We start from the raw sequence: 18,755 nt of genomic DNA on the forward strand, positions 1-18,755 counted from the left end.
AATTGCAATGGCCAATAAAGCACAGCAATGAATGTTTTGTGTGTCTTGAATGGTCTTGAGATTGGGAAAAGAACACTGTAAGGAGAAAAAGAAAAGTGGTGTTGTTGTGGATCTTTGTGTTGGCCAGAAAAGAATTAGTTGCTCAGTTGAAAACAGTCACAGAAATACACAGGGAAGATTAGAACTGTCATTACATAAAAACTTGATTAATTAAGGCTTATCTGTGCTTTTATGTTGGTTTGCTGATTCCCCTGATTAATAACAGACAAGTAATAGGGGTGTAATCAAAATGGATTAGGTGGAAAATTGCTAAAGCTAAGAATTAGATAACGTGTGTGCAGGAGACGAGAACCTTTCCTGACCTTGAACTGATTGGAGTCTGTTTAAACAATCACAGCGATATTTATCAAAGTGATCTATCTACCACGATTTGGGCCTTGTGGACTCTCTCTCAGCCTCTTCTGCAATGTCCTTCCAATTGTGTTTTCGATTGTAAAGCAGGACACCTCATCAATAAATTATGTTTATGTTGAAAAATCTGAAGAAAAATATCCTTCATTTCATCATTTCAACACACCACAGATTTTCAATATTGCAGGTAATTCATGGATATGAACAAGACATTGAATTGCAAGATCTAATTATAAGTTCACCTCAAGGCTTATCTGACAGGACATGAACCCCAGCTCCCCCTCCCAACCTAACATATTTGAACCACACCTGGGAAAAGGTGGCTTATTCCAGAACTAGTGCTTAACTTTCTTAAAGTTCAAAGTAAATTTATTAGCAAAGTCTGTACATTTCTTTAGGTATACAAGGGGTGATTGATAAGTTTGTGGCCTAAGGTAGAAGGGGATGAGTTATACAGCTCTCGTTACATGCACGTGCAGTTCATCTCTTTGAGTGATTATGCAGCAAGTTTGAAGTTAATTACTCATCTCCTTCTACCTGAGGCCACAAACTTATCAATCACCCCTGCTGTGGACCACTTCTGGAGGCCCAAAGTGCTGATTTCTACGAAGAAGGATCCATTGATGAGAGCCCTGGGTGAGGATGGTAAGGACCCAAGTGCTGAGCTATCCAAGACTAGAATTAAGAGACTATTTTGAGACTGGGATATGAACAGTGGTCTTCGACTAGATGCTAGACTAGACTGGACAAGAATCCAAACGAGACAGAAATCCTTCAACCCAATCACAGACTGAACCAAGGTTGGGCTGACAATTGAGCACCGAACCCGAGTTCAGGTGCTCTTTACATATCCAAATCTTGGTGCCAAAATCTGGCTTCCAATGAGTGGAGTGGGTCTGAAACATTAAAGGGACTGCACCAGTTAGCCATAGTCCGGAGAATCAGCACATCTAAACCATGGAGGTTGGTATGGTTGGGTTTGTACTGTAACAAGCAGTTTTCTGAAAAGATTTCCTTTGACTTTATAACAGTGTTATGAAAAGCTACTTAAGATATTTCCCTGTACACAATTTGCATAAACACTTCAGCACTGTAATGCTATTGCCCCTGGAATCAAAGTCCAAAGTTCAAATTTATTATTCAAGTATGTATACCACATACAATCTTAAGATTCAATCTTACATTGATGCCTTAACCTGTAAACTTGAGGATTTGCAATGGAGGTTATTTCAAAGGAAGTGACCTGTCTGCATATGATTAGAACTGAGGTGGTTGTTGTAAGGAAACTCCAGAAGTATACGACATTATCAAGCCTATCCTGTACCTGACTGCTTGTTAAGCTGCTGGCATTTAGGGCAGCAATGAAGGTCTTCCATCTCTGGTGGTGTTCAGGGCTTCCATCATTGTGTCAGTAGCTTCATCTCAATTTTCACCACTGTCAGTCATACAAGTCCCAGGTGGAGACTCAGGAATACCATCGCACTCCGATGTAGAATGATTCTTCATTGCTGTTTCCGTAATAATTCTGCTTGACCAGTCAGGGTTGTTAGTCCTGAGCTGAACGCCTGAACCTGTAGAACCAGTGGACCACCCTTGTCTGTCCTCGCCCCTTTGACCAGTTTGATATGGGTGACCCTACCAAGAACAAAAGTATAAAGCCCTGACCCCAGCCAACACAGCTCTCTGAGTCACTGAAGCACGCAAGCCTCCAAACCACGACAAGGCTGTGGTCCTCCTGGAGGACAAAGCCTATCCACGTGGGTAGAAAACACTCAGCTCTGGTAGAGTTGTGGGCTTTTTATCCTTTTATCTCACTTCCCTGTTTTGACAGCTTATATCCAGCTACAGTAAGTTTAAGAAATGCATGGAGATCTTTATCAGGTACCTGAATTAATTAAAAATTAGAAATGATTACAATGATTCTCAAAGCTTTTATTATTTCAGGAATAGTTTAAATACAACCTTATATCTGTTTTGCACTGCATGATGATGCAACAAGTGTACTTTACTGGTTGAGAAGCACTGTGGAAAGTCTTTCTTCTGAGATTGGGAAAGCCTCTGGAATTAGAAGGGTAATTTGGCTCATCAAGTCAAGGCAAGTTCTTTCCCTCAGTTTTCAGAAAGAAAGAAGGATAAGAAGGATATGCCAATAACTTGAGGTAAAGAGAAGAGCGGAGTATAAATGGTAAAGACACATTGGTCCTTAAACTGTAAGTTCTATAGAAGTAAGAACCAGAATCTGGTTTGCTATCATAGACCTATGTCATGAAATGTGGTGTTTTGCAGCTGTAGTACAGTGCAAGACATTAACAATTACAATAGGTCACACTAGATAGATAGATATAGATAGACAGACAAATAGTGGAAAAGAGGAATAACAAGGTAAGTTTTTAAGGGTTCATAAACCATTCCAAAATCTAATGGTGAGGATGACCTTGTTCCTGATACGTTGCATGTGGGTCTTTAGCTTCCTGCACCTCCTCCTGACTGTAGTACTAAGAAGAGCATGTCGACTTTAAAAGCATAAACATGCTGCAAGATTAAGATAATTCGACAACAGTAAACAAGGACATGGAACATCTCAGTGATAGAAAATTAACAAAAAATGTGAGAAATAAGAACTGAAGGTCAGTTTGTACAAGTAGAATGTCCATCACCTTATAAAGTTTAAATTAAATATTATAAGATTAAATATTTTTTCGTGAGATTTTTTAATAGGTGCATTGCAATTTTCAAAATTTAAGCTGCTCAGCAATTGTGCTCTGCTCAGCACAATTATTTAGTATTGGGCTTGACTTGGTGAAGAAGCTAATGAAGGACTGAGAGCCCGAACATATATTGGAAGGAGCCAGGGGAAGACAAGAGAAGTTGTGGCAGAACATATTGCCTCACTCTCACCAGCTTCTTCCTACAGCACTGCTGACAGGTGTCAGGGGCCAGGGGTATGTGGTTGGGTAGAATTTTTTGTTCTGTGCCAAACAATGAACTCAGTGAATTACTTCACAAAGCCTCCTAATGAAATACCATAATAGTTAATCTGCTGGACTAGTAGTCAAAAATTTGTGGCTATTGATTGAGACATACAAGTTTAAGTCCCACATTGGAAGTTAAATCTTGAACAAAAGGCTATTATCCTGATGCATCATCAATAACTCTCGGAGATGTGAGGCGAGATATAGGCTTTTATTGGCTGGAAGAAAGAACAAGCAGCAAGTGACCACCACACAACATCCTGGAGACTGAGCCTGGAGCTGTGCCTCCAATCGCCTTTATACCGGGGTCCGTGGGAGGAGCCACAGTCAGTGGGGGGGGGGGGCATGTCCAGACGGGTATATGTAGTTCACCACGTATCCACAGTGGTCATATAAATCCATATAAATCAACTATATTGTTCTAGAAACAAAGTGCCTCAGATTCTTTCTTCAGGAACAAAATAAAGAACATAAGAAATAAGAGTAGGCCTTCTGGCCCATCAGGCCTTGCCACAATTCAATAAGATCATGACTGATCTGGCTGCTCCTCTGCCTCTGCGGCACCTACCTGCCTTTTCCCCATAACCCTTCATTCCCCTGCTCTGTGCCGTCCTTGCCCAATCTAGCCTACACGAGAGCTCAGATTCAATGCAATTCTTAACTGACCTCTGAAGCAACTTTGGAAGTTCCTCAGCTTAGTGGTCCATGAGAAATGGCTAAGAAACGCTGGGTGAACTAGCAACATTAAGTGAAGTCTTTTTTTTATATAGGTAATTGTCTTTCCTTGCCAAAATCAAGCAGGAAGCTGGAGCTTTCAAACGCTCATAAACTACCGGTCCAACAGAGGACAGAAACTAATTCATACACACCAACCCCACCTTCTGTCGCTCTGTTAACTCATGGTTTCAATTACTGTCAAATATCGAAAGCCGCGGTTTTGAAATGTTAATGCATGCAGACTGATTTACTGTAAAATAGACCTGAGTAATTTTTCTGATTGCTGAAGCATTAAAAGGAAAAGTTTGCAGGAAGATTCACAGTTAGACATTAAAACAGAGGTCATTATTTATGCTTCAGTGCTCCTGTCATGTGCAGCTCTGCGTCAGGAACGTATAGGATAGATATTTACTCCCTCCTCACCAAAATGTGACAGCTGTTGTCGAAGAAATGACCCACACCTGAAATTCTTACGGCATAAATCATAGCAAAGTGCGCGACTGAAAACTGGAACAGCAGAAGGCTTTATCCAATGTCCTGTCGGTTACCACATCCTGAAAGAAATGCAACATAAGAATGTCATTTTAATTCTTCATGGAAGTATTTTCAGCTAGAGTCTCTGAGGGGTTTTGTCAAATGACCCACGTAGTCCCTAATTCCCCATTCACCCATCATAATTCTGAAGCTGCTATTGAAGCCAATAAATATTCTTTGGTAATACCAGGACCCTATTCTGTAATGCCCTAATCAGTCACTCTAACACTTGATCATCCATTACTGTTCCCTAATCATTCTCCTGAATTGTCAATAGTCAATGGTAATCAATTATAATCAAGGCAACTCTGCAATCATTCCCCATGGTTTCCTAGCCATTCAGTGAAATAACCTGCCCTCGTAAACTCCCAATAATAGGAACATTGAAAACCTACAGCACAATACAGGCCCTTCGGCCCAAAAAGCTGTGCTGAACATGTTCTTACCTTAGAAATTACCTCAAATTACCTATAGCCTTCTAATTTTCTGAGCTCCATGTACCTAACCAGAAATCTCTTAAAAGATCCTATCATATCCACCTCCACGACCATCGCCAGCAGCCCATTCCATGCACTCACCACTCTCTGGGTAAGTTTTTTACATCTCTGACATCTCCTCTGTACCTACTTCCAAGCACCTGCACTGTAGATCTCTGATCATCCCACATAGTTAGTAAATTGTTTGTTGTAACAGCCGGGTTGTTCACTGGCGGGGAGAATTGTTTGTTTATACTGATTATTTTTGAGGCTTCTTACAGGTTAAAATAAATGTAAACAGAATGTCCACACTCAACCGTCACCCCCACAACCGAAATTTTGTGTGAGATGATTATTTATATTCTTTTAACATCTTGCATTGCCCCACTGAATTTGGAATATTGTTCATGGTGTTTTCTAATTGGACAATACATCATGCCAATTTTCAAAGGAAAGAGATACATGGCCATTCTACATATTCCCTTGGTTATATTCTCATTATGGGGCCATATAGAGCTCTATTCGGTACATAGTGTTGTGACTGTCAGCAAAACCTACCGGAGTGGCACACAGCTCGTAGTATTGATTCGGTACATGCAAGCTCACGGTATTGGAGTTACTCCGGAGAGAGCAGCTGACCCCACATTACATCACGTGTTTATAGTTTAAAGAACAAAGGTATCAGCAGGACAATTTCGATGATGATGGCTGGTTCTTCAATCAGGACGGAAGAAGAGTCTTCAGGAGCGATGACACGATCATTGGTGTCATCTAACACCTGTCATTTTACTCCTTGTCTATCGCTGTAGGACTTTTCTTTCCGTAGATTTATAGTGAGAATCGGTGCGCAATGACTGCAGCGACCACAAGGCTGTAAGTTGTAAGAGTTTTCCTTCTCCTAAACAGACTGCTGCCAAGGCTAAGGAGTCCCATCTACCCAGATTTGGAATCGGAGCTGTCCTTCTCCTCGGCTAGGAGAATGAATCCAGCCTGCCCGCCCAGCTATACTACCGGGCACTCGGTCACGCCATGGCAATAGCAAACTCAGTAAGCACAGGATGTCATGAGAAGGCATTGCTGTGGGCACGTGTAGGAAAGGCCATATGCGAGTGGTCCTGGTGGAAGACACTTCACCTTCCTTAAGTGAACAGGGTGTCCAGCTCAAGACTCACCCATCCTCACATATGATTTTTCAAATACCTAGATTTTCACACCAACACACCCAAAATGGTGTTAACCTCCGCTGCCTCTGAGCCACATTCATGTATGTGGAGACATCTTAGGTCAATGGGGTGTTTCCTGGTCTGAACAATAACCCTGAAATGCAGTTCCAGGAAGACCATTGTTCTGAGCTGCACTTTAAATTCAATCTACAATCCACATTCACATCTGAAGACTAGTTGCTGTTGAAATTAATATTTGCTCTATTCCATAACCCCAGAATATGCCCTAACACATAGCAATGGATATACAACACATCATGTTAAAGGGAAGCTCAACACCCAGAGCCTGGACTGACACCTTACTCGTTTTGTTTATTGTCTTTATTGTCTATTGTCTTGTTTATTATCTGTTGTAATGCCTGCACAGTTTTGTGCACTTTACGTAGTCATGGGTATGTCTGTAGTCTAGTGTTGTTTTCTTTCTGTGTTGTTTTTTACATAGTTCAGTCTAGTTTTTGCACTGTGTCATGTAACACCATGGTCCTGAAAGACATTGTCTCATTTTTTTCTATGTACTATACCAGCAGTTATGGTCGAAATGACAATAACAGGTGACTTGACTTGTATGTTAACCAAAACTTTCACAGTCACAGGACACAGATGTTCTCAAGACCCAAAGTACACCAGAGAGGCTGAGACAGTAGCCTACAGAATGGTGATGTAAAAGAGTGCCCAGTTTCATTAACTCTCCAGTCTGCACTGATTGTAGATGATGTTTCTCACCACCAGAATAGAACTAAAAGGACTCTCTAGGTATTCAAGGCTTATTGTTTGCTTGTTCCCAGTATAGATAATGAGCAAGTTCCCTTCTTGACCAAGCTGTTTCTTTGCTTATTTGATCATCATTACTGATTCTTAAGTTACATGCTGTTTTCTGCCTGCTGACTGGACTTATTAATCAAATCCAAACAATAAAATGAGACACCTGCGCAAGGAATTAAATAGATTTTGGTACTGTTTCAATATTTGATGAAGCGAGAAAGTAAATAGAATTTCTTGCTGTCATCTGAACCACTGCAAGTTTCTGCATTATTCATTCTTCACACCTAACATTGCCTGGTTCTCACTGCCCAGGTCACAACTTTATTTCAACCTTCATGCTTCATTCCAATGTGAGACACACATCTGCTTTTCCCAAAACTCTAACTCTCCCACTTCCACCTATGTTTACATAGAAATACAACTATGTTCATTAAAGGGGAAGTGGATGGCCACGAATCATGAAATCACAGAAGGGGAACACTATATTTGTACTAACAATCTGCTGGAGCAACTCAACAACATGTGGGGATAAGGACTGCAGACCTTTGGGCCAAAACCCTGTACTAAGATTGGTGTGTGGCTGATTTCTGTGCTGGTCAAACAAGAACTACCCAAACCAAATCCTATCCTTCAACATCAGGTTTCGCCTTGCAGGTCATGGCTATTCAAGTACACTTCAAATACGCATGCGTCCATTTGGACTAACATTACCTTTTGTGTCAACTACTTTTCCCTTTAATCTCCCTTCCAATCTGCCTGCTAATCTTTGGTCACTTTTATTTCCACCTCCGCTAAAGAAAATACAGTGGAACTTTTTAATGCAAATATCTAATCAGCCAATCAGGTGGCAGCAGCTCTATACATAAAAGCATGCAGACATGGTCAGAATGTTCAGTTGTTGTTCAGACTAAGCATCAGAATGGGAGAAGGAAGAAATGTGATCGAAGTGACTTTGATTGTGGAATGATTGTTGGTGCCTGATGGGATGGTTTGAATATCCCGGAAATAGCTGGATTTTCAAGCACAACAGTCTCCAGAGCTGTTTTTTTTTGCTCAGCATGAAAAAACTTTCAATTTCTAGATACATTTACATTTGCATTTCTTCCCCTCACAGATATCAGCTATCGGAACAAGTCCATCAAAATACAGACATCACCACAACATCCTATATAAAAACCCTTAATAGTATAGCAGACAGGTTTACATCTATATACTGCAGAAAAGGTTGCCACGTTTTATGAAAACTATTTGTTTTTGAATGTACCAAACATGTCAAAAAGTCCAAAGGAATGTATTCCATGATTAATTTACTCCAACAAAAAAGTCCAGGGGCCTTATCAGATATGCAACAAAGTAAAATGTTCTTCCTTGCACAAAAAGTCAGGATGTTGAAAAGTTTTTTCTGATGTGCATTAATAATACAACTGCTGGGTAAGCTTGAGAGAAAAGACACTGGGTCCAGTTTAAGCTCCACCTTCAGAATCTTTTCCACTTCAACCGAAGTATCACTCCAGTATGCCTCAAGTTTGGGACAAGTCCAAAAACAGTGGGTGAAAGTTCCAGTATTGACTTTACATTTAGAACACGGTCTCTAGAGTTTACAGGGGATGGTGCAAAATACAAAAAAAAATCCTGTGACCGATAGTTCTGTGGGTGAAAGTGTCTCATTATGAGAGAGGTCAGAGGAGAATGGCCAGACTGGTTCAAGTGGATGGGAAGACGACAGCAACTCAAATAACCATGCATTACAACAGTGGTGTGCAGAAGAGCATCTCTGAATGCACAGCACATCAAAGCTTGAAGTGGATGGGCTACAGCAGCAGAAGACCATGAACATACACTCAATGGCATCTTTATTAGGAACAGGAGGTATCTGATAAAATGATTACTGAGTGCATATAGAATGTCTGTATCATTGAAGAGTTTATGTCAACCCTGGGAAAGAGTTCAGTCTTGAAATTGCCTCCTGTTCTGCTATGTCTTGAGCTGTACACATAAGGATAAAGAGAGGATTTTATTATATTTTTATATATTTTCTTGTCAACCACATCAATACTAATTCAAGTTGCCACCTGTTGATAAAGGTGTAACAAGTTTATCAAATGAGAATCTACACTTGGTCACCTGGTAAAAACTGGAATCAATGTAGATCAGCATGATTTCTTTCTACAGTCTGAAATTTTAAATTCTAAGTCTTTTGTGTTCCCATCATTGCATGGTCAGATTTGCCGCTAGATTTCTATCCTGTCATGAATAGTGCCTCCTCATTGTGACCTTTACTCATTGTTTACGACTTCAAACGAAGTTTCCATGCAATGTCTCAAAAGCTGCTGAGACAATAAACAGCTTTTGATACCTTTGGTGAACTGTTTCAAACAGATAAAGACTTCATTTGTCATTTACAGTATGCAAGAAGAAATGCAAGTGACAGCTTTTACATCACACCTACCATTCAGTTTTGACAGCAGTATCGAATGATTGCTTAGAACTGGAACAGGTGATTGCACTGCTATTGAAACAATTATTTTGGCTTCCCTTTCGCAAACACAATAAAAAATGGAGATAGATTATGCAACGTTTGCCTTCTTTGCCTGCCCAGAATGATCTTAACAACTGGTACATATATACTGCCTCCTGAGTAGGGCAGATCAGAGAATCCATCCCCTTCTGTTTCCTGTACTATGGCTTTACGTTCTGTGTCAAGCAAATAGTTTGGATTTGGATATACGAAATAAATTGAAAACCCTTCCTCTTTATGTTCTATAACTACAGCGGCACATCAAGCTACCAAGCGCACAGGAACAATGAAAGGAGTGCTGGTGCAACGTTGCAAGCCTCAAGTGCAAATGGATGCAGCAAGGTCAAGGAAAGCAAACAGCAAAATCACCACAGACTTCGCAGGTATGAGGTTTACCTTTCACTTTCAGTTTTGCCTGGTGATAACGCCTTCTCATGCATCACTGTAATCATCATGCTTTTCCCTACTTATTGGGAAGAATATTACCTTCAAATAACATGGAACATAGAACAATACAGCACAGGCCCTTCAGCCCACAATGTTGTGCCAACTTTACTCTAAGATTAACCTAATGCTTCCCTTCTACGTAGCCCTCCATTTTTCTATCATTCATGTGCCCAGCTAGAAGTATCTTAAATGTCCCTAATGACATATGACTTTGTCCAATACAAATTGTAAGCTCTGGTCTCCCATCTTCTTCCCGTGATGAAGCAAACTATAATGTGCGCAACGCACTGGTAAAGGTTTCACTGCTAACGTAATGGTCTTTCTGTAGAAGCAGAGTCTGAATTATGGTTAGAGATAACAGGTGCTTTGGAATGTGAGCTGTCCAATCCGGGGAGTGGTTTTTTTGGTGTGAGCTGGGGTCTTTGTACGGAGGGATGGGGGTGAGATGAAGAGAGAAGACGCTGGAGAGAATCAGTCGTAGGATTCGAGCCAGTGAGGGACCATGATTCGATGGAGCTAGGTGCCGGGGTCTACTGAGGATTGGTGAATATGAATTTTGAAAGAGTTGAGCTCTAACTCGTGCACATTTGACTATTTAATTATAATGGGTCCTTTTTGTTTTTTTCTTTCTTTTCTTTACTAACCATTTAGTTAAGATAACATTCATAAATATAATTCTTTTAATCTTTGGCAGTCTGTTGTTTCTTGGCACTGTGTTCTAACAGGGCAGCAGGTTACAAACCGGGGTTTGCAGTGGCAGAGCTGTCGCAATCTCACAGATTTGGTGGGACGGGAGTGTGTATTCCCTAGATTTATGCACTCCAAGGAAACTTGGGGGTTTCATGTGTTTTTGCTTAGGTTAAAGGAAACCCATAAACTGCTAAAGTAAGTATCAATTTTTCTCCCATTTGCTTTCCACCTATTCTCTTTTCTTTCAAATCGTGTCCATAATGTTTTTGTTTCTTTTGCAATAACTTTTAAAATTCTGTAATTCTGCATTCAATCTGAATACACAAGTATCAGTAGAAGAGAAATTGATGCAATCTATTATTCAGCAAGTGGAAACAGAAAAATTAATAATAGGATTGGGTAATGATGCAGGATGTTGTTTCTCCTGGTTGGGTTGTCTAGAACCTCAGACAACAGATTCAAAGCAAGGTGGTACCAATCAGAATAGAGATGAGAAGAAATTTCTTCATCCGCGGAGCTGTGTTTCTTTGGGAATCACTACTCGAGAGGGCTGTTGTGGTTCAGTCACTAATTGCAGGCAGATGATGACAGATAATTAGATCTACAAATATTGAAGGACATGGTGGTAGCTTGGGGAAGTGGTAAATTTCCACCGTGTCCGGCAATAACAGGAAACCTGTGCAGGAGATTTTCTAAAAATGGAACAGCCATTGCAGTGGGATAGTTCTACTCTCTTGACCTCAGAAGCCGGGTCCAGGGTGCAAACAAGCATCACAAACCAGGATCTTTGGGGGTTGCTTTGGATGACTGCGAAGTCTTCTGTGCCTTGTCATGCCCTTTACTCTCCATGGAGCATTGCAAAACCACATTCCTAGCCGTTGGATCTCACTGTAGATGTCATCCACCCACTCCACCAGAACTGACTTTGCATGCTAGGACAGCCATGTCCCTACCTTAACTGGTTATGAGCCCACCGGCTACCCTCACCTGACTTGGCCCACCTGTCGAGGTGGTGTACTGGGGTGTGGCAGCTGTTACTTGCGAACAGCTACAGGTGAGGGCTGAGTGCCCAATGGGGACCAAATGAGGGAGCTGCCCTGGAATGGACACAAAAAGCCCCTTTACCAAAAAAAGCTACCCCTCTCTGAACATCCCGTACACCCTAGAAGCTCAGGGAAATGACTCCCAGGTAAAAGATCATATCTTATTAAATTAGCAGAGCAGAAAGCCTAGTCCTATCTCACATATTCTTACAACATAGTTTGTCACTGTAATTGACTAACTGTGCTGGGCTGCCTCAATTCTTAAGTTCTTATGTTCTTAAATCTTTGCAGTTTCTTACAGATTGTTCACATATATTACCTTATCTACAGTAATATTTTTGTACATAAAATTTAAGGCACATATATATAGCTAAAGTGCCTAAGACTCTTGCACAGGACTGTATTTGTCAATGTGGAGCAGAGAGCCAGATTGTAAATCTGGCAGAAGCAAGAGATGCTGGGAGTAGCGAGGATGGAGCACTGCTGGAGGGAAGGAAGGAGTGCCAGGGGCAGGGAGTGGCGCGGGTGCAGACACGCCCAGACCTGAGACACCAGGCAAGGTCATTAGATTCCAGATGATTGGTTTTATTGATCATTACAGCATGTTTCTCTGATGCTCCCCGCTCCCTCTTCTCCCCCAACCTCCTTTCTCAACCATGATTCCCACTCTTCTCGATCTCTTCCCACTTTCAGTCTCCAATACAGACCCATATCCGAGTCAGGTTTATCATCACTCACATATGTCATGAATTTTTTTGTGTGGCAGCAGTACAGTGCAATGTATAAGATTACAAGAGTACTGTGCAAAGGCCTTAGGCAAGATAGTTTATATATATGTATATATATATGCCTAAGACTTTTGCACAGTACTGTATATGCTGCCTAAAACAGAAGAACATAAGAAATAGGAGCAGGAGTAAGCCATCTGGCCCATCAAACCCACTCCGTAATTCAATAAGATCATGGCTGATCTGGCGACGGACTCATCTCCACCTACCTGCTTTTCCCCCATAACCTTTAATTCCCCTGTGCCCTAATTCATTATGAGATCATTATGCATAAGTGGCCACTTTATTAGGGACACTGGTATGCCTGCTCACTAATGCAAATATCTAATTAGCCAATCAGGTGACAGCAACTCAATGCATGAAAGCATGCAGACATGGTCAAGAGGTTCAGTTGTTGTTCAGACCAAACATCAGAATGGGGCAAGAAAAGTGATCAAGGTGAATTAATTGTGAATTAATACCAACCAGCTGAGTGCCAACTTTGAGCATTTGCTCACTGTTTCCTTGCAAACTGGGAACAACAGCAATAAACAACAAACAAATAAGTGAGTAGGGAGATAAAAGGTATAGAATCTATTGAGTTCTTAATATCCAGTATTGGCTTACAGAAAGCTCATGAGGCCAAATTAATTACAGAAATGATCCACACCAAAACTGCAGGAATAGAATTCGTGTATAGAATAATAATGGCTTGTTCAGGGGGTCCTTTCTTTCTGTGTGAGCAGGGGAGTCTGCCAGTCAGTATATCACTTTAATTTAACAATGCTTTGACTGTGTAATGTGACGAGATCTTACAAAAAAATTGAATTAATGATTTGGTTTGCAAGTATTAACTGCGTCAATGAACCAATTACAGCGATGTTTAACAAAAAGGGGCCTTCGTCGCACAGAAATGTGTACTTTAGACCCTCATTAGGGATGCGGAAGAAGATCAGATAGAAGACTTTAATGAGTCACACAGAATATTAAAGGGCATTCCAATCTGTGATCTTTCAGCTTTTATTAGTTAATACCACAGCTATAATATGTTATATTATGATTAGTTGCCAGAGGTGCATGCAGAAGGCTTGACAAAAATCCCATTAAAATTCTCACTGGGAACATCTGTTCACAACAGTATTCCTAGGAGCTATCAGCATTGTGCATGTAAAAATATCATTACTGCCTGCATATTTAGAGCTTTTTACAGCACGGGGTCGTATTATTCAGCGAGTTGTGCAGTGACAATGCGAACTTACATTCAGTGGCCACTTTATTAGGTACACCTGTACACCTGCACGTTAATGAAAATTCTCTAATGAATCAACCATGTGGCAGCATCTCAATGCATAAAAGCATGCTGACATGTTTAAGAGTTGTTGCTCAGATCAAACATAAGAATGGGGAAGAAATGTGATCTAAGTGACTTTGATTGTGGTGTTGAATTGAATTGAATTGACTTTATTTCTTCCATCCTGCGCATGCATGAGGAGTAAAAATTTCTGCGTTACGCCTCTGTGTAAATGTGCAATGTGCAATTTTTAGTAATTTATAACAAATAGTATGTACAACAGGACAGTCAATATAACATAGAAATACAACTGTACCAGCATGAATTAATCAGTCTGATGGCCTGGTGGAAGACGCTGTCATGGAGCCTGTTTGTTCTAGTGTTCATGCTGAGGTACCGTTTCCCGGATGGTAGCAGCTGGAACAGTTTGTGGTTGGGGTGACTCGGGTCCCCGATGATCCTTCAGGCCCTTTTTACACACCTGTCTCTGTAAATGTCCTGAATAGTGGGAAGTTCACATCTACAGATGCGCTGGGCTGTCCGCACCACTCTGCAGAGTCCTGCAATCGAGGGAAGTACAGTTCCCATACCAAGCAGTTAATAATGCAGCCAGTCAGGATGTTCTCAATTGTGCTCCTGTAGAAAGTTCTTAGGATATGGGGGGCCCATACCAAACCTCTTCAAAGGTCTGAGGTGAAAGAGGCGCTGTTGTGCTTTTTTCACCACATAACTGGTATGTACAGACCACTGGTGCCAGATAGGCTGGTTTGAGTATCTCCTGGGTCTGCTGGGTTTCTCAAGCACAACATTCTCTAGCGTTTACAGAGAGTTATGCAAAAAGCAAAAGAAACACCCAGTAAGCAGCAGTTCTGTGGTGAAAATACCTTGTTAATCAGAGAGGTTAAAGGAGAATGGCCAGACTCAAATAACCACAAGAGTAGTGTGCAGAGAAGCATCTCTGAATGCAGAACATGTTGAGCATTGATGTGTCATGGCTGCAGCAGAAGTACAAACACACCAAAGTGCCCACTGAGTGAATATCTGCTTCCTTCAAATTAATACAAATATATCATGTGCCATCCCCACTTAAGGCCACCTTTGCACTGGAAAAGTGAAGACGGTGTCGTCTTTGCAAACTTCACTTGCGCAGAACACGTGCATGGCGGACGGCCAGGCGTGGCTGTCGGCTCCAGAATGGCCTGGAAAGAAGGAATGGACACACTGAAGTGAGAGTGACAGCTCTTACAACAGGGCAACACTTGACCATGAGCCTCATTAAGCAGTTCACTGGGAATAAAGGGGAAAATCCAATACTGCTGATGCATGGAAAGGTGGTGATGGTGGTTTGATACCAATCATTATAGCCGGGAGTTTGCCAGGTTAATGTTCCCTCCAATAACTCATTAATGCCATACCCTGAACCAAATAATAGGGAGCAGGGCATTTGAAAATGGTTGTATGATATTCCGTTTCATTTGGAACACCTTATCTGGTGAGGAAGTTCGAGCCTACACATGGAGAGGGGATTGCTCCAAAAAGTCCAAGCCCACGGCACTTTGGACAAGCAGACAAATTGAATCTAAACTTGGTTTTATAAGAGGAAGCAGGGGAGTTGTTTTATCACTTGACAGCCTTTCACTAATGGAGTAACACAGGATTCGTTACAATTTGTAATCATCATCATTTTTGAGGATCACTGGTAAGCCCTTTCTCTAAAGAACAGCGGGAGGCTCCTTTGCTTGACATTTCTGGGCTTGTGAAGCCTACCGAGTCAGGACTGAAGTTTGATCTGTCAGAACTCAAACTGGCAGAAGTCGAGCGGTTCATCAGAAAGGCAAGGTCAGGTTCAGTGCTAGGACCTAATGGAGTGCCGTATAAGGTGTTCAAGAAGTGTGAAGAGCTGAGGAAATACTTGTGGAGATTGTTAAAGGTGGTGTGGAGACAAGGTGTTGTCCCTTTGTCATGGAGTGAGGCTGAAGGAGTATACATCCCGAAGGAAGAGGTTTCTATTACATTGAATCAGTTCTGACTAATTTCACTCCTGAATGTAGAGGGGAAGATTATGCTTGGTATTCTAGGAGAAAGAATATCTTCATTTGTGACAGAGAATGGATTGGTAAATACATCTGTGCAGAAGGCAGGAATACCAGGCTTCCTGGGATGCCTTGAACATACTGGTATGATATAGCATACCATCCAGGAGTCGAAAAGGTTGAGATGAAATCTGGCTGTAGTTTGGCTTGATCTTGCAAATGCGTATGGTTCTGTTTCCCATGTCTTGATTGAGGTTGCGATGGAATTCCTATGGATTCCTGCTAAGGTGAGGAACTTTGTTATGCAGTACTACAACGATTTCCGGATGAGGTTTTCCACTCAGCAGTTTACAACTAGGTGGCAGAGCTTGGACATTGGTATCCCAACAGGATGTGCGATTTCACCCATCCTTTTTGTGTTAGCCATGGAGGTCATTGTGAGGGCTGCAGGATCAGTGGGACCAGGTGTCGCACTTGATGGCCGAGGGGAGTTGCCACCAATACGAGCGTTCGTGGATGATCTCACCCTTTTGGGTCCTAGCATGGAGGCAGTGGAAAGTGTACTATCTAGAGGAGCTAATGGATTGGGGAAGAATGAAGTTCAAGACCAAGGAGTCGAGGAGCCCTGTTCTTAGGAGAGGAAAGTTGGTTGACTTCCATTTCACCCTTTGTGGAGAGGAGATTCCATCCATTCAGGACCAACCAGAAAAGAGCGTCGGGCGATGGTACACAGAGGAGCTGAGAGACACCAAGAGGGTTCAAGAGATAGGAGAACAGATCAGCAGAGGTCTGGTGTCTGTTGACAAGTGTGGCTTGCCTGGCAAGTTGAAGTTGTGGTGCTTGCAGTAAGGACTGATGCCATGGATAATGTGGCCACTAACTGTCTATGAAGTGGCAATGTCCCACGTTGAGGAAGATGGAATGGAAGATCAACAAGTATGTGAAGAAGTGGCTTGGAGAACCGAGCAGCCTCACTGATGTTGCAATCCACGGTAGCCAGACAAAGCTTACCTTCCCAGTGCAATCCCTTGTTGAAGAGGTCAAGATAGCCAAGGTAGGATGATTCTTGATGCTTCGAGACTCAAAAGACCCTGTCATCAAGAAACCCCAGCCAGATGTGAGATCAGGCAGGAAGTGGTCGACCCATGTAACAGTGGATGAGGCAGAGTCTAGATTGAAGCACAAGGAGATGGTTGGGGCTTCCCAGCTGGGCCGCCAGGGACTTGAATGGACAACCCACAAGTGGTGGTCATCTTCTACAGGTAAGGAACGTCATGAGCTTGTAACGCATGAAATACAAAAGGTGGAAGAGGAGAAGAAGTTAGCTAAAGCAACTGGCCTGACCAAACAAGGGGCTTGGACCTGGTGGGAAAGTGTTGAACAATGACATCTATCTTGCAATGTCCTCTGGCAGATGGAACTGCTCTGCATTTCTTTTCTATACAGAGCAGTGTACGACCTGCTCCCAACACCTGCAAAACCTCAGCACCTGGTATGAAGATAAGACAGACAGGTGTGCTGCTTGTGGTGAGAAGGGAACACTTCAACATATTTTGAGTGCTTTCAGAGTCAATCTTTCCTGCGGCATGTACTCTTGGAGACATAACAACGTTCTCAAAGTTGTAAAAGAAGCGGTTGAGCAGAGAGTACTGCAGCACAACTTACCTCATGCCCCGTGCTGCACAGGACATCGCATATCATTTGTGAAAGAAAGCTCCAAGTCAAGGGTGTACAGCGCAGGCCCACGATCAAGCATACTTTCTTCAGCCAATGATTGGTGTATCAAGGCCGACCTGGATGGGAAAGGCAAATAGTTTTCACCACATTGTGTCGGGATATAATCGTATGATCTGACACCAGTAGAGAAGTGGTTATTGGCGAACTCACAGTCCCCTGGGAAGACAACATCGATGAAGCCCATGAGCACAAGTTAACCAAGTATGCAGAATTAAGACCAGAGTGCAGAGACAGAGGTGGAAGGTCTCATGCTATCCATTCGAAGTAGGATGCCGTGGCTTTATTGTGTTCACTTTCCAGAAGTGGCTGCGTGACCTTGGCTTCACTAGAGGAGAGATCAAGTCAACCAGCAGGGCTGCAGCTGAGGCAACGGAGATACGATCATCATGGGTGCGGACTAAGTACGTCCAGAGGGGCAGATAGTCGGACAGTGTATCCATCTTTTGTAAACTCTTCAGTAGCTGCATAGACACCTGAAGAGTGGACAATCTGTTGGATGGAAGCGACCAACAACTCTGATTGAGGCAGATGCCAAGTTGTTAAGCTCATCAGTGGGAGGTGGTGCTTTAGCACTGCTGGCCCACCACCTCGAGGGAGTCTTGATCATAGCGGGCCAAAACTCCTGAAGACAGGTGGCAGATCAACTGATGATCCTACTGATGATAGCACAGGACAGTTAACATCTTAGTCCAAGTGTATTTTCAATTCTTGGATGTTTATCATCCAATAAGAGATATGATTAGTAAATATGCAGATGACATGAAAAACAGTTAATGTACAAACAATGCTGAAGATGTCTGTAGCCTACAGGATGATATTGACCAGTTAGTAAGCTGTCAGAGCAATGGCAGATAGAATTTAATCCTACTGAGGTTCAATAGGTACATTTAATGTCAGAGAAATGTATACACTATACATCCTGAAATTCTTTTCCTTCACAAACATCCACGAAGACAGAGGAGTGCCCCAAAGAATGAATGACATTTAAACGTTAGAACCCCAAAGGCCCCCCCCAAGTTCCCCCTCCCACGCACAAGCAGTAACAAGGCAATGGCCCGCCACCAGCAAAAAAAGCATCGGCACCCCCCACCAAGCATTCAAACATGCAGCAAAGCATCAGTAAAGACACAGACT

At 42.2% G+C, this 18,755-nt stretch overlaps 1 protein-coding gene across 1 annotated transcript in view; it reads left to right on the forward strand.

Moving 5' to 3' along the window:
* The window catches only part of srrm4 (serine/arginine repetitive matrix 4), a 332,914-nt gene that overhangs the window by 244,536 nt on the left and 69,623 nt on the right, over window positions 1–18,755 (forward strand). The window contains exon 2 of the mRNA XM_059986941.1: window positions 9,868–9,996. Within this exon, the coding sequence (XP_059842924.1) occupies window positions 9,868–9,996 (129 nt within the window). The remainder of the gene's footprint in view (window positions 1–9,867; window positions 9,997–18,755) is intronic.

The sequence above is a fragment of the Hypanus sabinus genome, chromosome 13, assembly GCF_030144855.1.
Source record: "Hypanus sabinus isolate sHypSab1 chromosome 13, sHypSab1.hap1, whole genome shotgun sequence".
Taxonomy (NCBI): Eukaryota; Metazoa; Chordata; class Chondrichthyes; order Myliobatiformes; family Dasyatidae; genus Hypanus; species Hypanus sabinus.